The following is an 18,994-nucleotide window of genomic DNA, read 5'->3' on the forward strand; positions in this document are numbered from 1 at the left end:
TCTAACATTACCTCTAGTTTTAGATTGTGACAAAACATTCCACCTCCTTACTTCCGGTACGTTGATATTTTGATATACCCCTTTAAGTATTTAACATTTTCTATCACATCTGCCCTCTCTCTTCTTTCCTCCAAGTTATACATAATGAGATCTTAGTTGTTCCACAGAATTTTCTATCCTGCAAACCTCATTTTTCTGGAGATAGAGTCTCCAGTGGTGTACACAATAATCTAGGTGACCGGAGAAGTGGCAGAACAATTTACCTCTTCCTGCTACTAATGCCTCTAGCTATATGGTTTTTTCTGACACTTTATTGCATGTTAACCTTAAACCAGTGTAGTTACTAGGGATTAAGTGCCAGGGCCAGGGCTGTTGCTCGTCATTCCCAGTACTTCCCCGAGTTTTTGTTTTAATGGGTTTCCACATCTAATGCCTGTTGTTTGTATGATCATCATCTTCTTCTTTTAGGTGATTAATCAAAGAAAGAAAATGAAGAAGAAAAAATATGTAAATTCAGGCACGGTAAAGACTTATCTTCTACATGTGTCACTTCTCCAATACCTCTCGTTTCATCTTTTCTATTTATCTCATTCCCCCTTACAATGCATTAGACTTTAAGCCTCTTGGGTTTCCTTTTCTCTATGATTTACTGTATATATTGGCAACTATATTTTTTCCTCTGCTACTCTTTATTCATTTTATCATGATCTCTTTTGTCATCTGGGGATTTCTCTGGCTCTCTCCTTATCACCCATACTTTATTCATGTTTTACCTTCCCTCTTCCAGGTCACGCTTTTGTCTTTTTCTGTTGAGTCTGAGCACACTTTTTTGGATTACATCAAAGGAGGGTAAGTGTATTGAACCGCTGAGTATAGTAGATAAATGTGTCCAACTGCTGAATAAAAAGGTTCAGATAATAGACAATGGAAACTTTTATGAAAAAGTAGTGTAAAATCTTTTTTGAAGGCTCTGGTTAATAAATGCCAAACTATGAAGGAGCAAAAATGATCTTACAGTGAACTACTGTGGATAACATGATGCATGTTTTTTATAATCCTAATGAGTCGAAAGTACCGGAACTACGGTTTTCATTTATCTTAGAATTTACAGTATACAGTACTCCAAGAAGGTATATCTTCCCTAGCATATTAAACATCTAAATAGTCATCTCTTTAGAAGCACTGTTCTGGCACACACTTCTTCCAAGTCTGGCTTTAACCCCTGCTCTCTTTATTTCCTTTTAGAACACAGATTAATTTCACCGTTGCCATTGACTTCACAGCATCAAATGGTGAGTGATTTACTCAAGTGCTGTTCATCTGTTATTCATACATTTGTCCTTCCATTGTTCAAGCCAGCCTACATACTGCTAAACTTTTTCTATGACTTTTCACTTCTTTCTTCCTCTGTCTCACTTTTCTTTTTTTCTCTCTGTTGGCTCGCTCTCATGCTCTGTGCTGCCTCCTCTTCTGTCCCTCTTCCTATCTTCTTTTATTTATTTCTCTCAGGTAACCCCTCTCAGTCCACCTCTCTTCATTATATGAACCCATATCAACTGAATGCCTATGCTCTTGCACTGAAGGCTGTAGGGGAGATTATACAGGATTATGACAGTGACAAACGCTTCCCGGCACTTGGATTTGGGGCAAAGCTCCCCCCAGATGGGAGAGTGTCTCATGAATTCCCCCTGGTGAGGACCCTAATTTCACTAGGTGTCTCACAAGTTGTCATCCCTATGTTACACTTCTCTTTCTATCATTCTTTTCCTATCTGTAAATCTTTTTAGCTGATTCTGTCTGTCTGTCCATATGTTCCTGTGTCTACTTAAACTTAATTTTTGCCTCAGCTACATCTCCATACTGATCCCAGTTATTTTTTCACAAGTCTAACCCTAGAATGATCCTTCTTTTTGTCTTACCATTTCCACAGTCCTTGTACTAATACGAATTACCTTTTTTTATTATTACCTCCGTCTTCCAAATTCCCATTCAAACCTTACATCTCAGCTCCCTTTTCTTCAGCGACACTAACTGTTATTTGCTTGTAATTTCTGCCCTAGAATGGAAATGTGGAGAACCCACAGTGTAATGGAATTGAGGGGATTTTAGAGGCTTATCACAAGAGCCTGAAATCTGTGCAGCTTTATGGCCCTACAAACTTTGCTCCTGTGGTGAACAGAGTAGCCAGGTCTGTATAAACATTTGTACCTTACAACGTCTTATATCATTAGTATAATCTGGTTCTGGTTGTTCCATGGACATCCCTTGGGACCTTGCAAAAAGGCCAGTTTTATATGTGTGGTTTAAAACAGCACTGCTACAGAATCTTCTGAAGTGTCTTCTAGCTGATGTAGCATTCTGCGTTATTGTCCAATGTATGTTGGAACTAGGAAAGGAACTGGAGTGTGGCTGGAATTATCATGTCTACAAGTGGAATTTAGTCTACATATTGGAATTATTTAACAAATGTTGAACGTTAGTCATAAAATCCCTCTTCTGTTTCCTTTATAAATAGACTTATATTGTCTATGTTAATAAGCAAAATTCTATCAGCAGTGGCATATTAGTATGATACAGAAGCCTGTAAAAATGAGTTTTCTCTGGTGATGATCTTAATGAGTATCTCTGCAAATCGATAATGAGCATGGTATGCAGTATAATGACATTAAATAACTGTGTTCACTGATAATGAAGACATTATGTGTAATTACATGTAACAATTTTATATATATATATATATATCAGGGGCGTACCTAGAGTATTTGGCACCTGGGGCGGATCCTGTATGTGGCACCCCCCCCACACACACTTTAAAACTGCATAGCTTCTACCGTTATATACCGGCGCAGACACTGAAGGTGGTACAGCATAACACTTACTGTTATCATTATATACTGAGGCAGACATTGACGGTGGTACAGCATAACACTTATCACTATATACTGAGGCAGAAATTGACGGTGGTACAGCATAACACCAATCACTATATACTGAGGCAGACATTGACGGTTGTACAGCATAACACATACCACTATATACTGAGGCAGACAATGACGGTGGTACAACATAACACCTATCACTATATACTGAGGCACACATTGACGGTGGTACAGCGTAATCCCTATCACTATACATTGAGCCAGACATTGACAATAGTGCAGCATAACTCCTATCACTATATACTAAGCCAAACATTGATGTGGTGTAGACCTACCACTTCATTAGTAGTAGGGATGCACCGAAACGAATTCTGGACTGAAACCGAAAATGCAGCATTTACCTGGCCGAAACTGAATATGGCCCCCCCCCACACCATAAAAAAAAATCCAACACTTTTATTTCAAGTAAGTAACACACCAAAATAGGACAAAACAATTAAATAACAATATTAATATATATATATGATTGTTAACAGCAATCACATTTCTATCATGCCCAGGCATACCCAGATTCCAGGATGTACTCGCAGACTTGGCATGATAGGAGTATAATTGCCCTATCTACCCCTTCTCACTCCCTTTTGTCCTACCTACCCCTTCTCACTCCCTTCTCCCTATCTACCCCCTATCCCCCCGTCTCACTCCCTTCTCCCTATCTACCCCCTCCTAACTATCTACCCTCTCCCACTTTGAAGTTCACTTACCTTTCAGGAGTCCTGCGGTGGGGGTGCAAGGCCTCTGTCTCCCAGCTCTGCCACTGTATGGAACAGTATAGAGTGATGGGAGTTATGATGTACTAGAGCATAACACCCATCACTCTCACACACTTACCAATCCGCACATATACCAATCCACACATATACCAATCTACACACATACCAACCCACACGCATACCAATCCACACACATACCAATCCACACACATACCAATCCACACATACCAATCCACACATACCAATCCACACATATACCAATCAACTCTCACTCACTGAATGCTTTCCTACCTTTCCTCTTTTCTCCTTACAGCTTCTTTTCCTCCTCTTCGCTCCTCTTCTTCAGTTCTTCTGTCTTCTTCCGGGTCAGAGGGCATGGACGGCAGTGGGCGCGGCTTCAGTGTTGTGCGCCGGGATCTGACAACAAATCCCGGCGCACAGCAGCTGTTGCCGCGCGGATCGCAAGGGAGCGATATCGGAGGTCTTTAACAGACCTCCGGCTCCCTTGAGTGGTTTTAAGCCGGGTTCAAGGGTTGAACCCGGCTTAAAATCACTCAAGGGAGCCGGAGGTCTGCTAAAGACCGCCGATACCGCTCCCTTGCGAGCCTGCTCCTCCAGCGGCGGACATTGCTGTCCGGCAAGTTGGCACCCCCCTGATGAGCGGCACCCGGTGCGGACCGCCCCCCCCCGCTAGGTACGCTACTGATATATATATATATATATACACATATATATATATGTGTGTTTGTGTATGTATATATTTTATTGCATATTATACAGCAATAATTATAATTAATTATGAATTATAAAAATAATTATTGTAGTACTGTACATTAATTTATTTAAAATATTGCATACAATGACATAAGTACTCCTATATTTGGAGTGGTGGCCTTTCATCATCGAGGTTGTAAATGTTGCATTATGCAATGATGCAGAATTTCAAAAAACAAAAAAAGAAAGAGACTGTTAAAATCTCAGTTTATTCTGAATGAAATAAAACAAAATTGTTATTGAGCAGTAGTGGGGAAGTCAGATCACCCCCAATACAAGCAAATACTAAATAGTGAAAAGGGGTTCACTACCCTAATCAAACTAGTAAGCACTGGCTCCCTAGCAGGAAAGTATATTATTAATCCCACCGCCAACCTAGTCTTGGCTACATCATAACCCCGACCTCTCTACGGATAGGGAGCGTAGGTCCTAAGAGGTATTTACAAATTGCGCCCTCAGCGGTGTGATATAAAGTTAAATCATAAAAGCATCCGACTTCATATACCCCAGCTTCAGCAGGGGTATAGTGAAAATGCCGGCTCTTGGCGCCAGATATTTATAGCCATATGTATCATCTTATTGGTTCCCCAAGGGGGATTGTCAGTGACCTCATGGACATGTGACCTCTGACACTCTGAAACATCTATTCTGCATCAGGTCCATAAGTGTCACCCTGTTGGTTCATTGCAGGGCATTTTCTTATACCGTATTTTTTCAGATACAGTAAAATAGGGAGTAAATATTAATGCTCTGTGCTAGTCCCTTTTTTCTTCAAAGGTAAGTAGAGATCAAAGTAACTTTATACATATGCCTAATCATCACATCTCTCACACAACATGCGTATCCCTGGTGGTTCCCATAGCACTCTGGTAAACTGAGGAAGATGGAAGCTGTATTATTGATTTACGGGTGATCTCCTAGTCAAAATCTAGATCAAGTTACTGAGGAAGTCAAGCCTGAGAATATACATTGTCACGCAGTGTCAATTGCTGAATGAATACACATTCAGCGAGGCTTATATTCGGGTTATGAACGAAAAGTGAGGGTAAGGGGTTACACTGCAGCAGGGTTCAAACACAGTACACGAAAACTGAAGAAAGATAACAGAGAAGAGGAATAAACTCCGAGCAAGGATGACCTAAAATAGAACATCGATACGTGTTATGTAAAAATACATACTTAAAAAAAGGAGGATGAATATACTTACTAGGCAGTAACAACAGAGATACTATAATAGTGTAATACTTTCCAATGTGAAAGTAAAATAAAAATAATGGAAATGCATTCACAAGTGTGGCTCCAATAATACAGATGGGGTAGGTTCCGAAAAAAAATGGTGTTTAATGTTGCAGTAGGAACAGTAATGCAGTGAATGAATCCAAATGCTGGTAGAACAAAAGACAGGCCTATTCACGTAGTAGTCCAAGGGGAATAGAGTCCACACCGCTAGAAATGAACTGGCATACAGACCGCGTCCAGTGTTTGTAATGGAAGCTGCCTTTGAGTAGTGCTTTCAGATTAGATTTAGCACAGCCAGTGGACACCTCTCTCTACGGAAGCCCAATAGGATCAGAAAGAATCAAAGTGTTTAATCCAGGAGACTTCTTCAGGATTCCCTGTTCTTCTCTGTTATATTGGGGTTATACCTTATCGAGCATATCACCGAAACTGAGTAATCAAGAACCGAGACAGTAGATATTTAGAGGTGGAATTTAAGCAGAACGAATAATGCAGAAATTAAGGGGGCCACCATTTTAGTCAATAGTGGGTTTATAGAAAAGGGGTGAAATTAAATTATTTGTTATTATCCCAGAGTGGGATAATGTATAGTGTAAATCCAGAGTATTTCTTTCTGGAGAAGTTTATAGTGCCAATAACCAACTCTTGGGCCAGCTGTTATCAGTTCAATGCCAGTGATGCAAATCTCACCAATGCTGTGTTTTACTGACATGCCAGGGCACCGCAGTGTTGATATTCTGACGAATCGTCCCAAGGTGTTATCTCTGAACATACATTGCATGTTTTTATGCAGTTTTATGGAGCAAATATAACCCCCTGAGATCCATAAAGCTTTTGTGACTCTGTGCTGGGCTAAAATATGGTATCATCAACACCATCTTGTCTTTGTCGAATATGGCTATAAGGAAAGAAACATTAAGGTGTGATTTATTATTTTTAACAACAACGCAGAAGCTCTGAAGACGTTTTTTTTTATAAATTTCTATGGCAATGACTTACCAACACTCGTTTTGTTTTACATTTGTTTAAATTTTACTGGGCTTTCAGTACTTGGAACAATCTAATGCTGCTTTTAGTTACAAAGGTGGTAAGTTCAAAAAAGCAGCTAAATCAGCAGGTTTAAGACAGCATGACTGACACAAAGATGGTTATATGTTGGCTACTCCATTAGATGGGTAGTTTTGTATTCTCATCCTACCCATTTCACATTAAATTGAATTTAAAGTATAGTCATTCTTATTGTGCTATACCGTGGATAGGAAAAAACAGGATGACCTACTTTCAACTTGGAATGCATTATACATGCACAAGAATCCCAACATTTCCCATTTACAGTTTTCAACTGTGGTGTCATACACAGAATATTCCCTGTGAGCAAAGAACGAGATGTCAACCAGATACAGTTTTCTTGTAATATAATTATGAGTGACATGTGCAAGTCCAGTGATAATATTACAAGTACTTCTCCCTAAACGCTGCCACTAGCAATACCCCCATCCTTTACCAACTATACAGCCACTAGGCATAGTTATATCTCCATCATAACCTCAGTAATTGGCCTATTGCTAGCATTGATGTTAAATAATAAATGCATTATTTAGAATTGCTTGCATTTTTTGCTTTATTACAAACACAATCAGGATATATATATATATATATATATATATATATATATATATATATATATATATATATGTATTTTGTATTCTTAAAGTGTCTTTTATTGAAGTGCATGTGTCGGTTTTCTAAAGTTTTAGATTTTGTTGCTCAGTATACAGAATAATTCTATGTAATTTTGTTTGTAGATTTTAAAATAATTTTATGTTTTAGATATACTTTTTAGTGTAAGCATTAAGTGTGGCTTGACAAAATGTAAAGTGTAAAGGATATTGGGATGATGGACTATGTATTTCTGCTTTATTGTTAAATACGTGTTTTATGTATACTAAAATTTCCTATATTTAACCCCTTCGTGACAAAGGCTGATTTTACTTTTTGTACCCTTCGTGACAATGGCCGTTTTAATATTTCTGCGCTGCTCGTGTTTAGCTGTAATTTTCTTCTTTCCCGTTTACTGAACCCACACACATTAGATATTGTTTTTTTCAGGACAAGAAGGGCTTTCTTTAGATGACATTGTTTTGATTGTATCATATTATTTACTATTAAAAAAAGTATAAAATATGGTGAAAAATTTAGAAAAAAATGACTGTTTCCAACTTTTAGTTGAAAAATATTTTACTCATCTATAAAAGGTAATAAAAAAACCTGCTAAATAGATTCTACTATTTGCCCTGAGTTTAGAAATACCCAATGTTTTTATGTTTTTTTGCTTTTGTCTGCACGTTATGGAGCAATAAGTACAGGTAGCGTTTTGCTATTTCAAAGCCATTTTTTCCAAATCTGGTAATTCTTCCCCCCATGTGCCATTTCGGGTATCTTTGAACCCGGCCAATGCAATTTACCCCATCAAGTCATATATTTTTGAAAACTAGACAGCCCAGGGTATTCCAAATGCTAGTATTTTAACCCTTTCCAAGCACTTATTCTACCATCAGCCTTTCTCAAACTTTATGGTAGTAATTTTTTTGCATTTGTTTTTTCACACACATTTTACTTCAGGTATGAATAAACAGGTTCTGGTATATGTCACTATCATAAAACACCCCAATATGTGTTTAGCAACATCTCCTGAGTACAGCGATACCTCACATGAATGATTTTGCCTGGCTGTTTGGGGGCAAAAGAGCCACATTTGTGGCATGCACATTTTTCAATGTTGAACTTTGGCATTTGGGGATCCACTGCCCATGCCCTATTTGGTACATCTTTGAGCCGGGCCATTTCAGTGTGCCCAATAAAGCCATATATTTTTGAAAACTAGACACCCCAGGGTATTTCAAATGCTAGTATTTTAACTCTTTCCATGCACCATATCTACCACCAGTCTTTGTCAAACTTTGTGGTAGTCATTTTTTTGCATTTGTTTTGTCACACACATTTTACTTCAGGTATGAATTAAAAATTTCTCGTATATGTCACTATCACAAAACACCCCAATATGTGTTCGGCAACATCTCCTGAGCGCAGTGATACCCCACATGAATGATTTTGCCTGGCTGTTCGGGTGCAAAAGGGCCACATTTGGGGCATGCACATTTTTCAATGTTAAACTTTGGCATTTGGGGATCCACTGCCCATCCCCTATTTGGTACATCTTTGAGCCGGGCCATTTCAGTGTGCCCAACAAAACCATATATTTTTGAAAACTAGACACCACAGGGTATTTTAAATGCTGGTATTTTAACTCTTTGCATGCACACATTTTACCACCAGCATTTTTTCAAAGTTTGCAGTAGTATTTTTGTGTGTGTATTTTTCCCCCACACACCTACTTTATGTATGAATTTACAGCTGCTGGTATATGAACAATATGTGTTCAGCAACATCTCCTGAGTACAGTGATACCCCACATGCATGGGTTTGTCATTTTTGGGGGGAACTAAAAGGCCACATTTGGTACGTGTGCATTTTTCTAATTGGATGTGTGGCCATCCTTCCCCCCGTGTTAATTGGGACCTTGTTGAACCCGGCCAATTCAATTTACCCCATCAAATCATACATTTTTTAAAAGTAGACACCCCATGGGCATTTAATATGCCAGTATTTTAACTCTTTCCATGCGAGAATTGTTTTAAGCTAATATGCTAATTTTAGGACTTGCTCACAAAAATATATTTTGTGCCGAGGTCGAGCATTACAGCAACCCCGTTTCGGTGCAGAAAGCGAAAATAGATCGCTTTCTGCACCCGTTTAAAGACGTGCCGGTCCTGGCACGTCATTTGTCGTTATCGACTTGAATTTCCGTGACGTGCCCGGACCGGCAATTGTCATCAAGGGGTTAAGCAAGTCATCTGGGGGTGGGGCAGAGGCATTATTATACAATCTGCAACCACCAGACAAGCCCAGAGAATTGCAGTTCCCACAGAAACCTTGTAGTGTTGCCGCCACTGCATGAGATTATGGGTTGGCGTGAGCAAATTAGGTTAACAATGATCACCTTTTTGCCTCTGTATCCACTTTATACATGGACCCCGTGGAGCAAATGTCCGTTGTACGAGACAGCCTTTACACAGAACTCGGGACAGAGGTGCAAAAGCCAGATTACCACTCATGCGATAAACCAGTATCCAACCTCATGCTGGTGAGTCCCATTAAGGACGAAACAGCTGTCCATGAGTGGTGATCTATCTTTTAGCCAATTTCCAACCCAAGTACATACATTTCCCCCAAGCCTATTTATGATAATTTGTAAAGTAACCTTTTGTGTGGAACTATATCAAATGCCTTAACAAAGTCTAAATAGATCACATCTACTGCCACTCCCAGATCTATATTTTTACAGACTTCTTCATAGAATGCTATTAGGTTGGTTTGACAATACCTGTCTTTCACAAAACTGTTGCTGATTTGTACTAATTATATTTCAATTTTTTTTTTATTATATTCAATATTTATTCTTGAATGTATGCCTTTAGCAACCCTTTAAATACCGTATTTGCCCGAATATAGGCCGCATTTCCCCCCCCACTTTAAGACTTTAAAGTGGGGGTGCGGCCTATATTCGGGGTTTAGCGCAAGAATGCCCAATTCGTAGCTCCCGACATGCAGTTCCGGGCGCCAGGCAGGCAGCAGGGTTAGGATACAGAACCCCTCGCAGCCCTACTCTCCGATGTGCTGAGACAGCCTCCCCTGCCGGCACTTTACCTGCTGGTAAACGTCTGCACGATGCTCTTTAATAATCTCCCTTGCCGGCACCTTCCACGGCGGGGGTCCCCTGCCGGCCCCGCCAGACACCGGGAGTCTGCTTTGGTAACTCTATGGGTACATCTTGGGGGCAGAGTGGCAGCATATCTCTGGGGGGCGACAGAGTGGAAGCATGTCTCGGGGAAGGGCAGGGTGGCAGCATATCTCGGGGGAGGGCAGGGTGGCAGCATATCTCGGGGAGGGCAGGGTGGCAGCATATCTCGGGGAGGGCAGGGTGGCAGCATATCTGGGGTGGGCAGAGTGGCAGCATATCTCGAGGGGGCACGGTGGCAGCATATCTGGGGTGGGCAGAGTGGCAGCATATCTATTCTTTGGTTCTTTTTTACTAAAAAAAATTTCTTCAGAAAAGCACCTAACTTTTAGGGTGCGGCCTATATTCGGGTGCGGCCTATAATCGAGCCAATATGGTAATTTCCCTTATATGGATGTCAAGCACACAAGCCTTTAGTCCCCGGCTGAGAGTTTGATTACATTTTAAATATGGGCACCACATCTGCCTTATACCAATCTGTGCCTGACATGAAAGAATCCCTAACGATCAAAAATAGTGGTCTGGCCAGAACTAGGCTTAGCTCCCTAAGTACCATTGGGTGTATACCATCTCAGATAGCAAAGAACCAATATTTTCCCATTTCAGATAGCAAAGAACTAACATTTTCTGTTTTTAGCTTTAAAAAATTGCAATTAGTTTTACTCTCTTTAGCAATCAGTTTCCCATTTTCCAATTTAGCCATTTTAATTGCCTTTTTTGAAGGCTTTGTTGGCATCTTTGTACTCTATAAATGATGCTGCTGATCCTTCACTTTTATAATGTTTGAATTACATTTTCTTGGTTTATATTTTCTGTCTTACATTACTGGTAAGCCGCATTGGTTTTATTTTGCATCATTTGCATTTGTTCCCCAAAAGTATACAGTAGTGGCCAAAAGTTTTGAGAATGACACAACTATTGGTCTTCACAAACTTTGCTGCTTCAGTGTTCTTAGATATTTTTGTGTCAGATGTTACTATGGTATACTGAAGTATAATTACAAGCATTCCATAAGTGTCAAGACTTTTATTGACAATTACATTAAGTGTATGCAAAGAGTCAAGATTTGCAGTGTTGAGCTCTCTTTTTCAAGACCTCTGCCATCCTGGCATGCTGTCAATTAACTTCTGGGCCACATCCTGACTGATGGCAACCCATTCTTGCGTAATCAATGCTTGGAGTCAGAATTTGTGGGTTTTTGTTTGCCTACCTGCCTCTTGAGGATTGACCACAAATTCTCAATGGGATTAAGGTCTGGGGAGTTTCCTGACCATGGACCCAAAATGTCAATGTTTTGTTCCCTGAGCCACTTAGTTATCACTTTTGCTCCATCATGCTGGAAAAGGCATTGTTCATCACCAAATGATGTGTTGGTACCATTCTTTATTCGTGGCTGTGTTCTTAGGCAAAATTGTGAATGATCCCACTACCTTGGCTTAGAAGCACATGGGGATGCTTTACTGTTGGCATGACACAGGACTGATGGTAGCTGTGACCAGTAGCGCTCACCTTGTCTTTTCTGGATAAGCTTTCTTTTAGGATGCCCCAATCGGAAAGGCGATTCATCAGACAAAATGACTTTACCCCAGCCCTCAGCAGTCCAATCCTTGTACCTTTTGCAGAATATCAATCTGTCCCTGATGGTTTTCCTGGAGAGAAGTGGCTTCTTTGCTGCCCTTCTTGACACCAGGCTATCCACCAAAAGTCTTTGCCTCACACCTGCCTGCTGCCATCCCTGAGCAAGCTCTACACTGGTGGCGCCCTGATCCCTCTGCTGAATCAACTTTAGGAGATGATGATGGTGCTTGCTGGATTTTCTTGGGCGCCCTGACTCATTCTTCACAACAATTGAACCTCTCTCAGTGAAGTTCTTGATGATCCCATAAAAGGGCCTGTGAAGCCCTTTTTGTGCAAAGCAATGATCACAGCACATGTTTCCTTGCAGGTAACCATGGTTAACAGAGGAAGAACAATGATGTCAAGCATCACCCATTCCAGTTTGTTATTCTAACTCAATCAGCATAACAGAGTGATCTCCAGCCTTATCCACATCAACACTCTCACCTGTGTTAATGAGAGAATCACTGACATGATGTCAGCTGGTCCTTTTGAGGCAGGGCTGAAATGCAGTGGAAATGTTTTTTGGGATTAAGTTAATTTTCATGGCAAAGAGGGACTTTGCAATTGATTGCAATTCATCTGATCACTCTACATAACATTCTGAAGTATATGCAGATATCCATCATCTAAACTGAGGCAGCAGACTTTGTGAAAATTAATATTTGTGTCATTCTCCAACTTTTAGCCACGACTGTACATTGATGTGTGTAATTTTATAATGTGTACACATCCCAGTGTATGTGTTCAAAGATATCCTTAGCCTGTCACAGTTGGCTCTTCTAAAATTAAGTGTCTTGTTGGAGTAGTTACCAATTTGCTATTTCCAATTTATCTTAAATGAAAACATTTTATGGTCACTATTTCCCAAATGTTCTCATACTTGGATGTTTGAGATAAGCTCCTCATTGTTAGTTATTACCAGATCCAGACAGGCATCCATTCTAGTTGGGGCCTCTACTAATTTAGGATTCACATATAGACAAACCTCTCCCCCTTTTCTAGTTACTCTGTCCTTTCTAATAAAGTGAGTAACCTTGTATAGTAAGTTTACTGACCATTCATGTGTATCATCACCCCACGTTTCTATGATACAGATAAAATAATACTGTTTCTCACCAATATCTTACCTATTTTTTTTCTAAGCGTCTTGCACTTGCCAAAAGACATTTTAGATTACTCCCATTTTTGCGTCTTCCATTGACAAATACTTTGTGATCACAGGTTTAGTTTTATGTACCTCTTTATTTTCTATGCTAACCCAACCACTGACCTCACCTTATTTTCCCAAAGATAGGCCACCCTTCCAATCTAGTTTTACAACTTCTCTATTTCTATCTTTGCCTTCCCCCAGAACCCAATTTAAACACTGCACCTCCCTCATCATTTAGGTGCAGTCCATCCCTTCTGTAGAGACTGAGACTGCTCAGTGCTCCAAAAACCCAAATCCCTCTTTCTCATACCACCTTCTCAGCCACACATTGAGCTCCCGCTGTCTCCCTGATAAAGTGCGTGGTCTCTGGTATTCCAGAGAATATTGCTCTGGTGGTCCTTTGCTTAAGTTTCTGACCTATTACGCTAAAACCATTTGTAAAGGACCCCCCCGCCTGCCATTAACTTTACTACCAATGTACTAAGACCTCTGGATCTCTCCCAGCCCCTCCAGCAAACCCATCTCCATCCTCCTCTTCACTGGCCCCATCAAGTGTCTGCTCAGTAAGCTTCTCTCCATGTTACGGTATATACGGTATATGCAGTATGTGTTATACTTTACATATTAACCATTATTACTTTTCACAACAGGCTGCTAATATTGGGTTCAGATTATCCAGTACATTTCAGTTTTACTATATATACTGGTGAAGGTCACTCGGTTTGTTTCTGTGTTAATACTCAGCAGATGTCAGTGTTATTAGTCTGGGGAGAGCTATAGAGATAATGATTTGCTTTGACTCCAGTAGACTCAATATAATTCTTATTGGTCTGTTGGGAACAGTGTCATGTATGTGCTTTGTTATATTATGTATCTTGGCTATAAAATGTAAATGCAAAACTACCCCCAAAGTAATTATTAGTCTGTCGTTAATATATGGTTGTGGACTACATAACTGCAAACAATTAAAGCTGTTAAAATACCTACTACTGTTAATGTCTACCAATTCATCAATATTTTTCTGAATAGATGTTTTAATACAATATTTGGATCCATACTTAGTTGTGACCAAATTAAGACTAATACTGTAGGAAGATGTATAACATATTAAATAATGCCCTCTATTATTTTGATTGCCAAGTTCCCAGTATAAATGAATAACAATAAAAACTGTTTATGCGGCAGTATGTAAGGAAAGTCTTCAAGTACCTATAATTATTGAATTATTTTAGTTAATCTATTTTTTTTATATATCCAGCACAATTATTAGGTTCCCTTAGTTTAGAGATACACCGTAAAAAAATGTTTTTTTTTTAGAACGACCAATAGAGTTGCTTGTACAGACCTTTAACTCTTGGAGTGGGGAGACTATGGTCTCTTCAGGCCAAGTTGAGCCGTCAGAAGTTAAAGGGCCGTTTGTGTGAGTCTATTGGTCGCCTGCAGCGGCCTCCTCTGGCATCAAGCGATGCCAATTGGTTGATGCCAAAGGAGGCCCCTGAAGGAGACTAATAGAGTCACTTGCCCGGCCCTTTAACTCCGGACAGGGAACTTGACCTGTTTCTCCGCTCCAAGAGTTAAAGGTCTTTAACTCCTGACGGCAAACCTACAGATTTCCACTCCGTTATCTACGCAGCATTGCAGGTGTTAATGGGACCAGAAATCCGTAGGTTCGCCATCAGGAGTTAAAGGGCCATAAGAACGACTTTATTGGTTGCCTGCAAGGGCCTCATCTGGCATCAACCAATTGGCTGATGCCAGAGGAGGCCCCTGCAGGCGACTAATAGAGTAGTTTGCACGGCCCTTTAACTCCTGACGGCGAACCTATGGATTTCTGCTCCCTTTAACCCCTATGATGCTGCGCATATAGGCCGCACCCTAAAAGTTAGGTGCTTTTTTTAATGAAAAAGGTTTCTGCCCCCCCCGAGATATACTGCCACTCTGTCCCGAAGATGTACCCCCCCGAGATATGCTGCCACTCTATCCCCCCCGAGATATGCTGCCACTCTACCCCCCCCGAGATATGCTGCCACTCTACCCTCCCGAGATATGCTACCACTCTGTCCCCAAGATGTCCCCCCCCCACAAGACTTACCGGTGCAGACTCCACGGGGTCTTACGGGGGACATCTACACATAACACTTCAACTTCCGGTGCCGGTACTTCCCATGGCGGAAGATTGTTCACGCAGACGTTCACCGGCAGAGGCGATGCGAGCAAAAACAACCTCCGCTGCCGGCACGTCTGCAAGATGTGCTTTAACAATCTCCCTTGCCGTGACTCCCCCGTGGGAATTCCCGGCAAGGGAGATTGTTAAAGCACATCGAGCAGACGTGCCGGCAGCGGAGGTCGTTCACGCTCATCGCCGCTGCCGGTGAACGTCTCCGCGATGCGCTTGGACAATCTCCCGTTCCGGCACTCCCCCCGTGGGAAGTGCTGGCAGGGGAGGCTGTCTGAGCACATCCGAGAGTAGGATGCAGGTCCCCTGCAACGCTGCGGGGGATCTGTATCCTAACCCGGCTGCCTGCCCGGCGCCCGGGACTGCATGTCCCGGCCGTCGGGCGCTAGACCCCTAATAAGTCTTTAAAGTGGGGGGGAAAAGTGCGGCCAATACGGTATTTAAAAAAGCTGCCAGCAATCCCCCCCAAAAAACTAGACAACAATCAGCAGAACATGAGCCTGATTGTTGTAACTGTGGAGGTAAATTTGGAATTTTTGCTGATCCAATGCTGTGAAAAACATATTTGCCCCTTACCGATTTCATCTATTTTTTGCATATTTGTCACACTTAAATGTTTCAGATCATTAAGCTAATTTGGAAGCTAAGCCACAGAGATAACACAAAATACAGTTTTTTCAAATGATGGTTTCATGTATACAATGAAAAAAGCTATCCGACCCTACCTGGTCCTATGTGAAAAAGTAATTGCTCCCTTAGTTACTAAATCAACCAATTAAATAAATCACTGGGCACACTGAGGCATTATTACTGCCAACTCAGTTGACTCTAAACATCAATTAAATAGAACCTGTCTCGCAAAGTGAAGTAGGCTAAAAGGCTTCAAAAACAGCACATCAGGTCGCGATCTAAAGAACAGATGAAAAAAAAAGTCATTGACATCCATAAGTCTGAAAGGGTAACAAAGCCATTTCTAAGGCTCTGGGACTCCAGCGAATCACGGTGAGAGCAATTATATACAAATAGAGAAAACTTGAAACAGGGTGAACCTTCCAAAGAGTGGCCTACCTACCTAAAGCGCATTGATGACTCATCCAGGAGGTCATACAAGAAGAAAGACTAGAATGTAAAGAACTGTATGTTTCACGTGCCTCAGTTGAGGTCACTATTCATGATTTCACAATAAGAAAGAGAATGTGCAAAAATGACATCCATGGGAGACTTACATGGCAAAAACCACTGCTGACTGATAGGAACACAAACTGTTTTCACATTTGAAAAATCTCAGCAACCCCCAAGACCTTTGGGATAGTATTCTGTGGCCTGACGAGTCAAAAGTGGATTTTTTTGGAAGACTTGTTTTCCATTACATCTGGCATAAAGTTAACAACACGTTCCACAATAAAAACAGCAGGAATGAACAGTTTATTCTTGTAAAACATATACTCATATAGCCACAGAACTTCATTAACATAAATTAACATTGATAAACAGGTACATGTAGACAACCCAACCTTTAATCCCCTTTAGCTACTGAATCTCCCCCTGGCGGCAATCCTGTTAATGGGATTAGTTTACACAATGGAGTTCCTGCCTGTGCTATCTTTCTTTGGCAGCCAGGCTGGAGCCATCTCTGACTACCTTGGGGCCCTGTATGACAGGTCATTCTGTCACACTAACCGTCAAACATTATGGTGGTAGTGTGATGGTCTGGGGTGCTTTGCTGTTTCAGTATCTGGGCAACCTGCCCTAATTGATGGAACCATGAATTTTGGTCTCTACCAGAAAAATCCTAAAGGAGAATGTCCAGCCAGCAGTTTGTGCCTTAAAGCTCAAGTGCAGTTGGGTTATGCAACCCAATGAGCCCAAGCCAACAAGCAAGTCCATCTCTGAATGGCTCAAAAGAAACAAAATAAAGTTTTTGGAGTGGTCTAGTCAAATGACTGACGTGAATTGGATTGAGATGCTGTGGCATGACCTTAAAAGGCAGTTCATGCTCAAAAATCCCTCCAGTGGGTCTAAATTCCTCCATAGCAAAAAATATAATTGCCAGTTATCACAAACATTTAATTGTAGTTAGGTTTAGGGGGATAATTACTTTCTCACAAGGGTGATATGGGTTTTTATTAACTCGTTACCCTCAATAAATGAAATGGTCATTTAAAAGCTGCATTTTGTGTTTACTCATGTTGTCTTTGTCATGTTAAAATTAGATGATCAGAAACATTCAACCCCTTAACGACCTATGACGGTCCAAGCACGTCACGCAAAAATTGACTGTTTTAACACTTTTGCGGTGCTCCTGTTTAGCTGTAATTTTCTCCTTACCCATTTAATTTAATGCCATGACGTGCCAGGCACGTCATTGGTTGTTAACGGACCATTTTTGCGTGACGTGCCTGGCACGTCATGGCATTAAACTAAATAGGTGAGAAGAAACTTACAGCTAAACACAAGCAGTGCAAAAGTGTTAAAACAGCCTTGGTCACAAAGGGTACAAAAAAAAAATAGCCTGGTCCTTAAGGAGTTAAATATGATAATAAGCAAAAATAGAATAAATCAGGAAGGGGCAAATTATTTTCCACAGCCCTGTGCACTCTTATGTGCAACCTTTTATGATAGTTATTGCTGCTACAGTGTAGCAGATGAAAAACTCTTATGTGCTGCTAACTTCTGGATCAAGAATAAGTGGTGTTTCTGTCCTTGGTGGACTGAGCATTAAAAAATAAAAAGAAAGGGTGGCATAATAGCATTTCATAATCGTTACCTGGGCACTTTAAATATCAGCTGAACTCATGACTCTTTAATCACCAATTAATAGTAAATCTCAATGGTGACTGAAACAGTTCTAATAATAGTCCTTATGAAAACTATTATTTACCAAGAGATATTTTGAGTTTAGTCCTTTTATATGACAGCAAGGATACCAGGGAAAAAAAATCTATTTTGGATACTCCAATATAATTAAACCAGAGTAGAATATAAAGAAACATGATCTAGACTTTGTGAATTTGAATAAACCACTTGTGTAAAACACTTTCATTTAGGATGCACATGCTTAGTATGTTAGTAGCAGCAACAACTAAAAGAAGTGGTACATTAAAATAAAAATGGCAATGTATGTAAGAATTAAAAGTATACATGACTCCTCCTGTAACCAATTAAATTATTAATGATATTAAGAGCAATAAAGGGCTATATAGAGCAATGGTAGATCTAGCTACCACAGAAGTTTAATGTATGCTGGTAAAAATGATAACCTAACAGACAGATAATACAAGCATAAGTGCTCTAGTTAATCTTTTAATTAATACATTAATTAGTTCATCTTGAAAACAGCAAGACTGATAGCAAGTAACATACAACAACTGATTTGTATGCTTTATTAATTAATGTACATTTCTTACAGTTAATAAGTCTGCTTTAGCTAGACAATATGTGATAATGGTTGAAACCATATGCTGGCATGAATCTTTGCTGCATTGTTGACCTTATGACAAATTCCAAATATTGTGTTTTGTCTTA

At 40.3% G+C, this 18,994-nt stretch overlaps 1 protein-coding gene across 3 annotated transcripts in view; it reads left to right on the plus strand.

The window, feature by feature from the left end:
• LOC149276978 (copine-5-like) overlaps positions 1 to 18,994 on the plus strand; it is an 89,244-nt gene that overhangs the window by 51,823 nt on the left and 18,427 nt on the right. For all 3 annotated transcript variants that reach the window (XM_089503178.1, XM_089503179.1, XM_089503181.1), the window contains 5 exons: positions 469 to 522; positions 788 to 849; positions 1,246 to 1,292; positions 1,510 to 1,691; positions 2,061 to 2,188. In XM_089503178.1, coding sequence (XP_089359304.1) covers positions 469 to 522; positions 788 to 849; positions 1,246 to 1,292; positions 1,510 to 1,691; positions 2,061 to 2,188 — 473 coding nt within the window. The remainder of the gene's footprint in view (positions 1 to 468; positions 523 to 787; positions 850 to 1,245; positions 1,293 to 1,509; positions 1,692 to 2,060; positions 2,189 to 18,994) is intronic.

The sequence above is a fragment of the Sceloporus occidentalis genome, unplaced genomic scaffold, assembly GCF_023333645.1.
Source record: "Sceloporus occidentalis isolate IW3139 unplaced genomic scaffold, rSceOcc1.0.p SCAF_222, whole genome shotgun sequence".
In the NCBI taxonomy this organism is placed as follows: domain Eukaryota; kingdom Metazoa; phylum Chordata; class Lepidosauria; order Squamata; family Phrynosomatidae; genus Sceloporus; species Sceloporus occidentalis.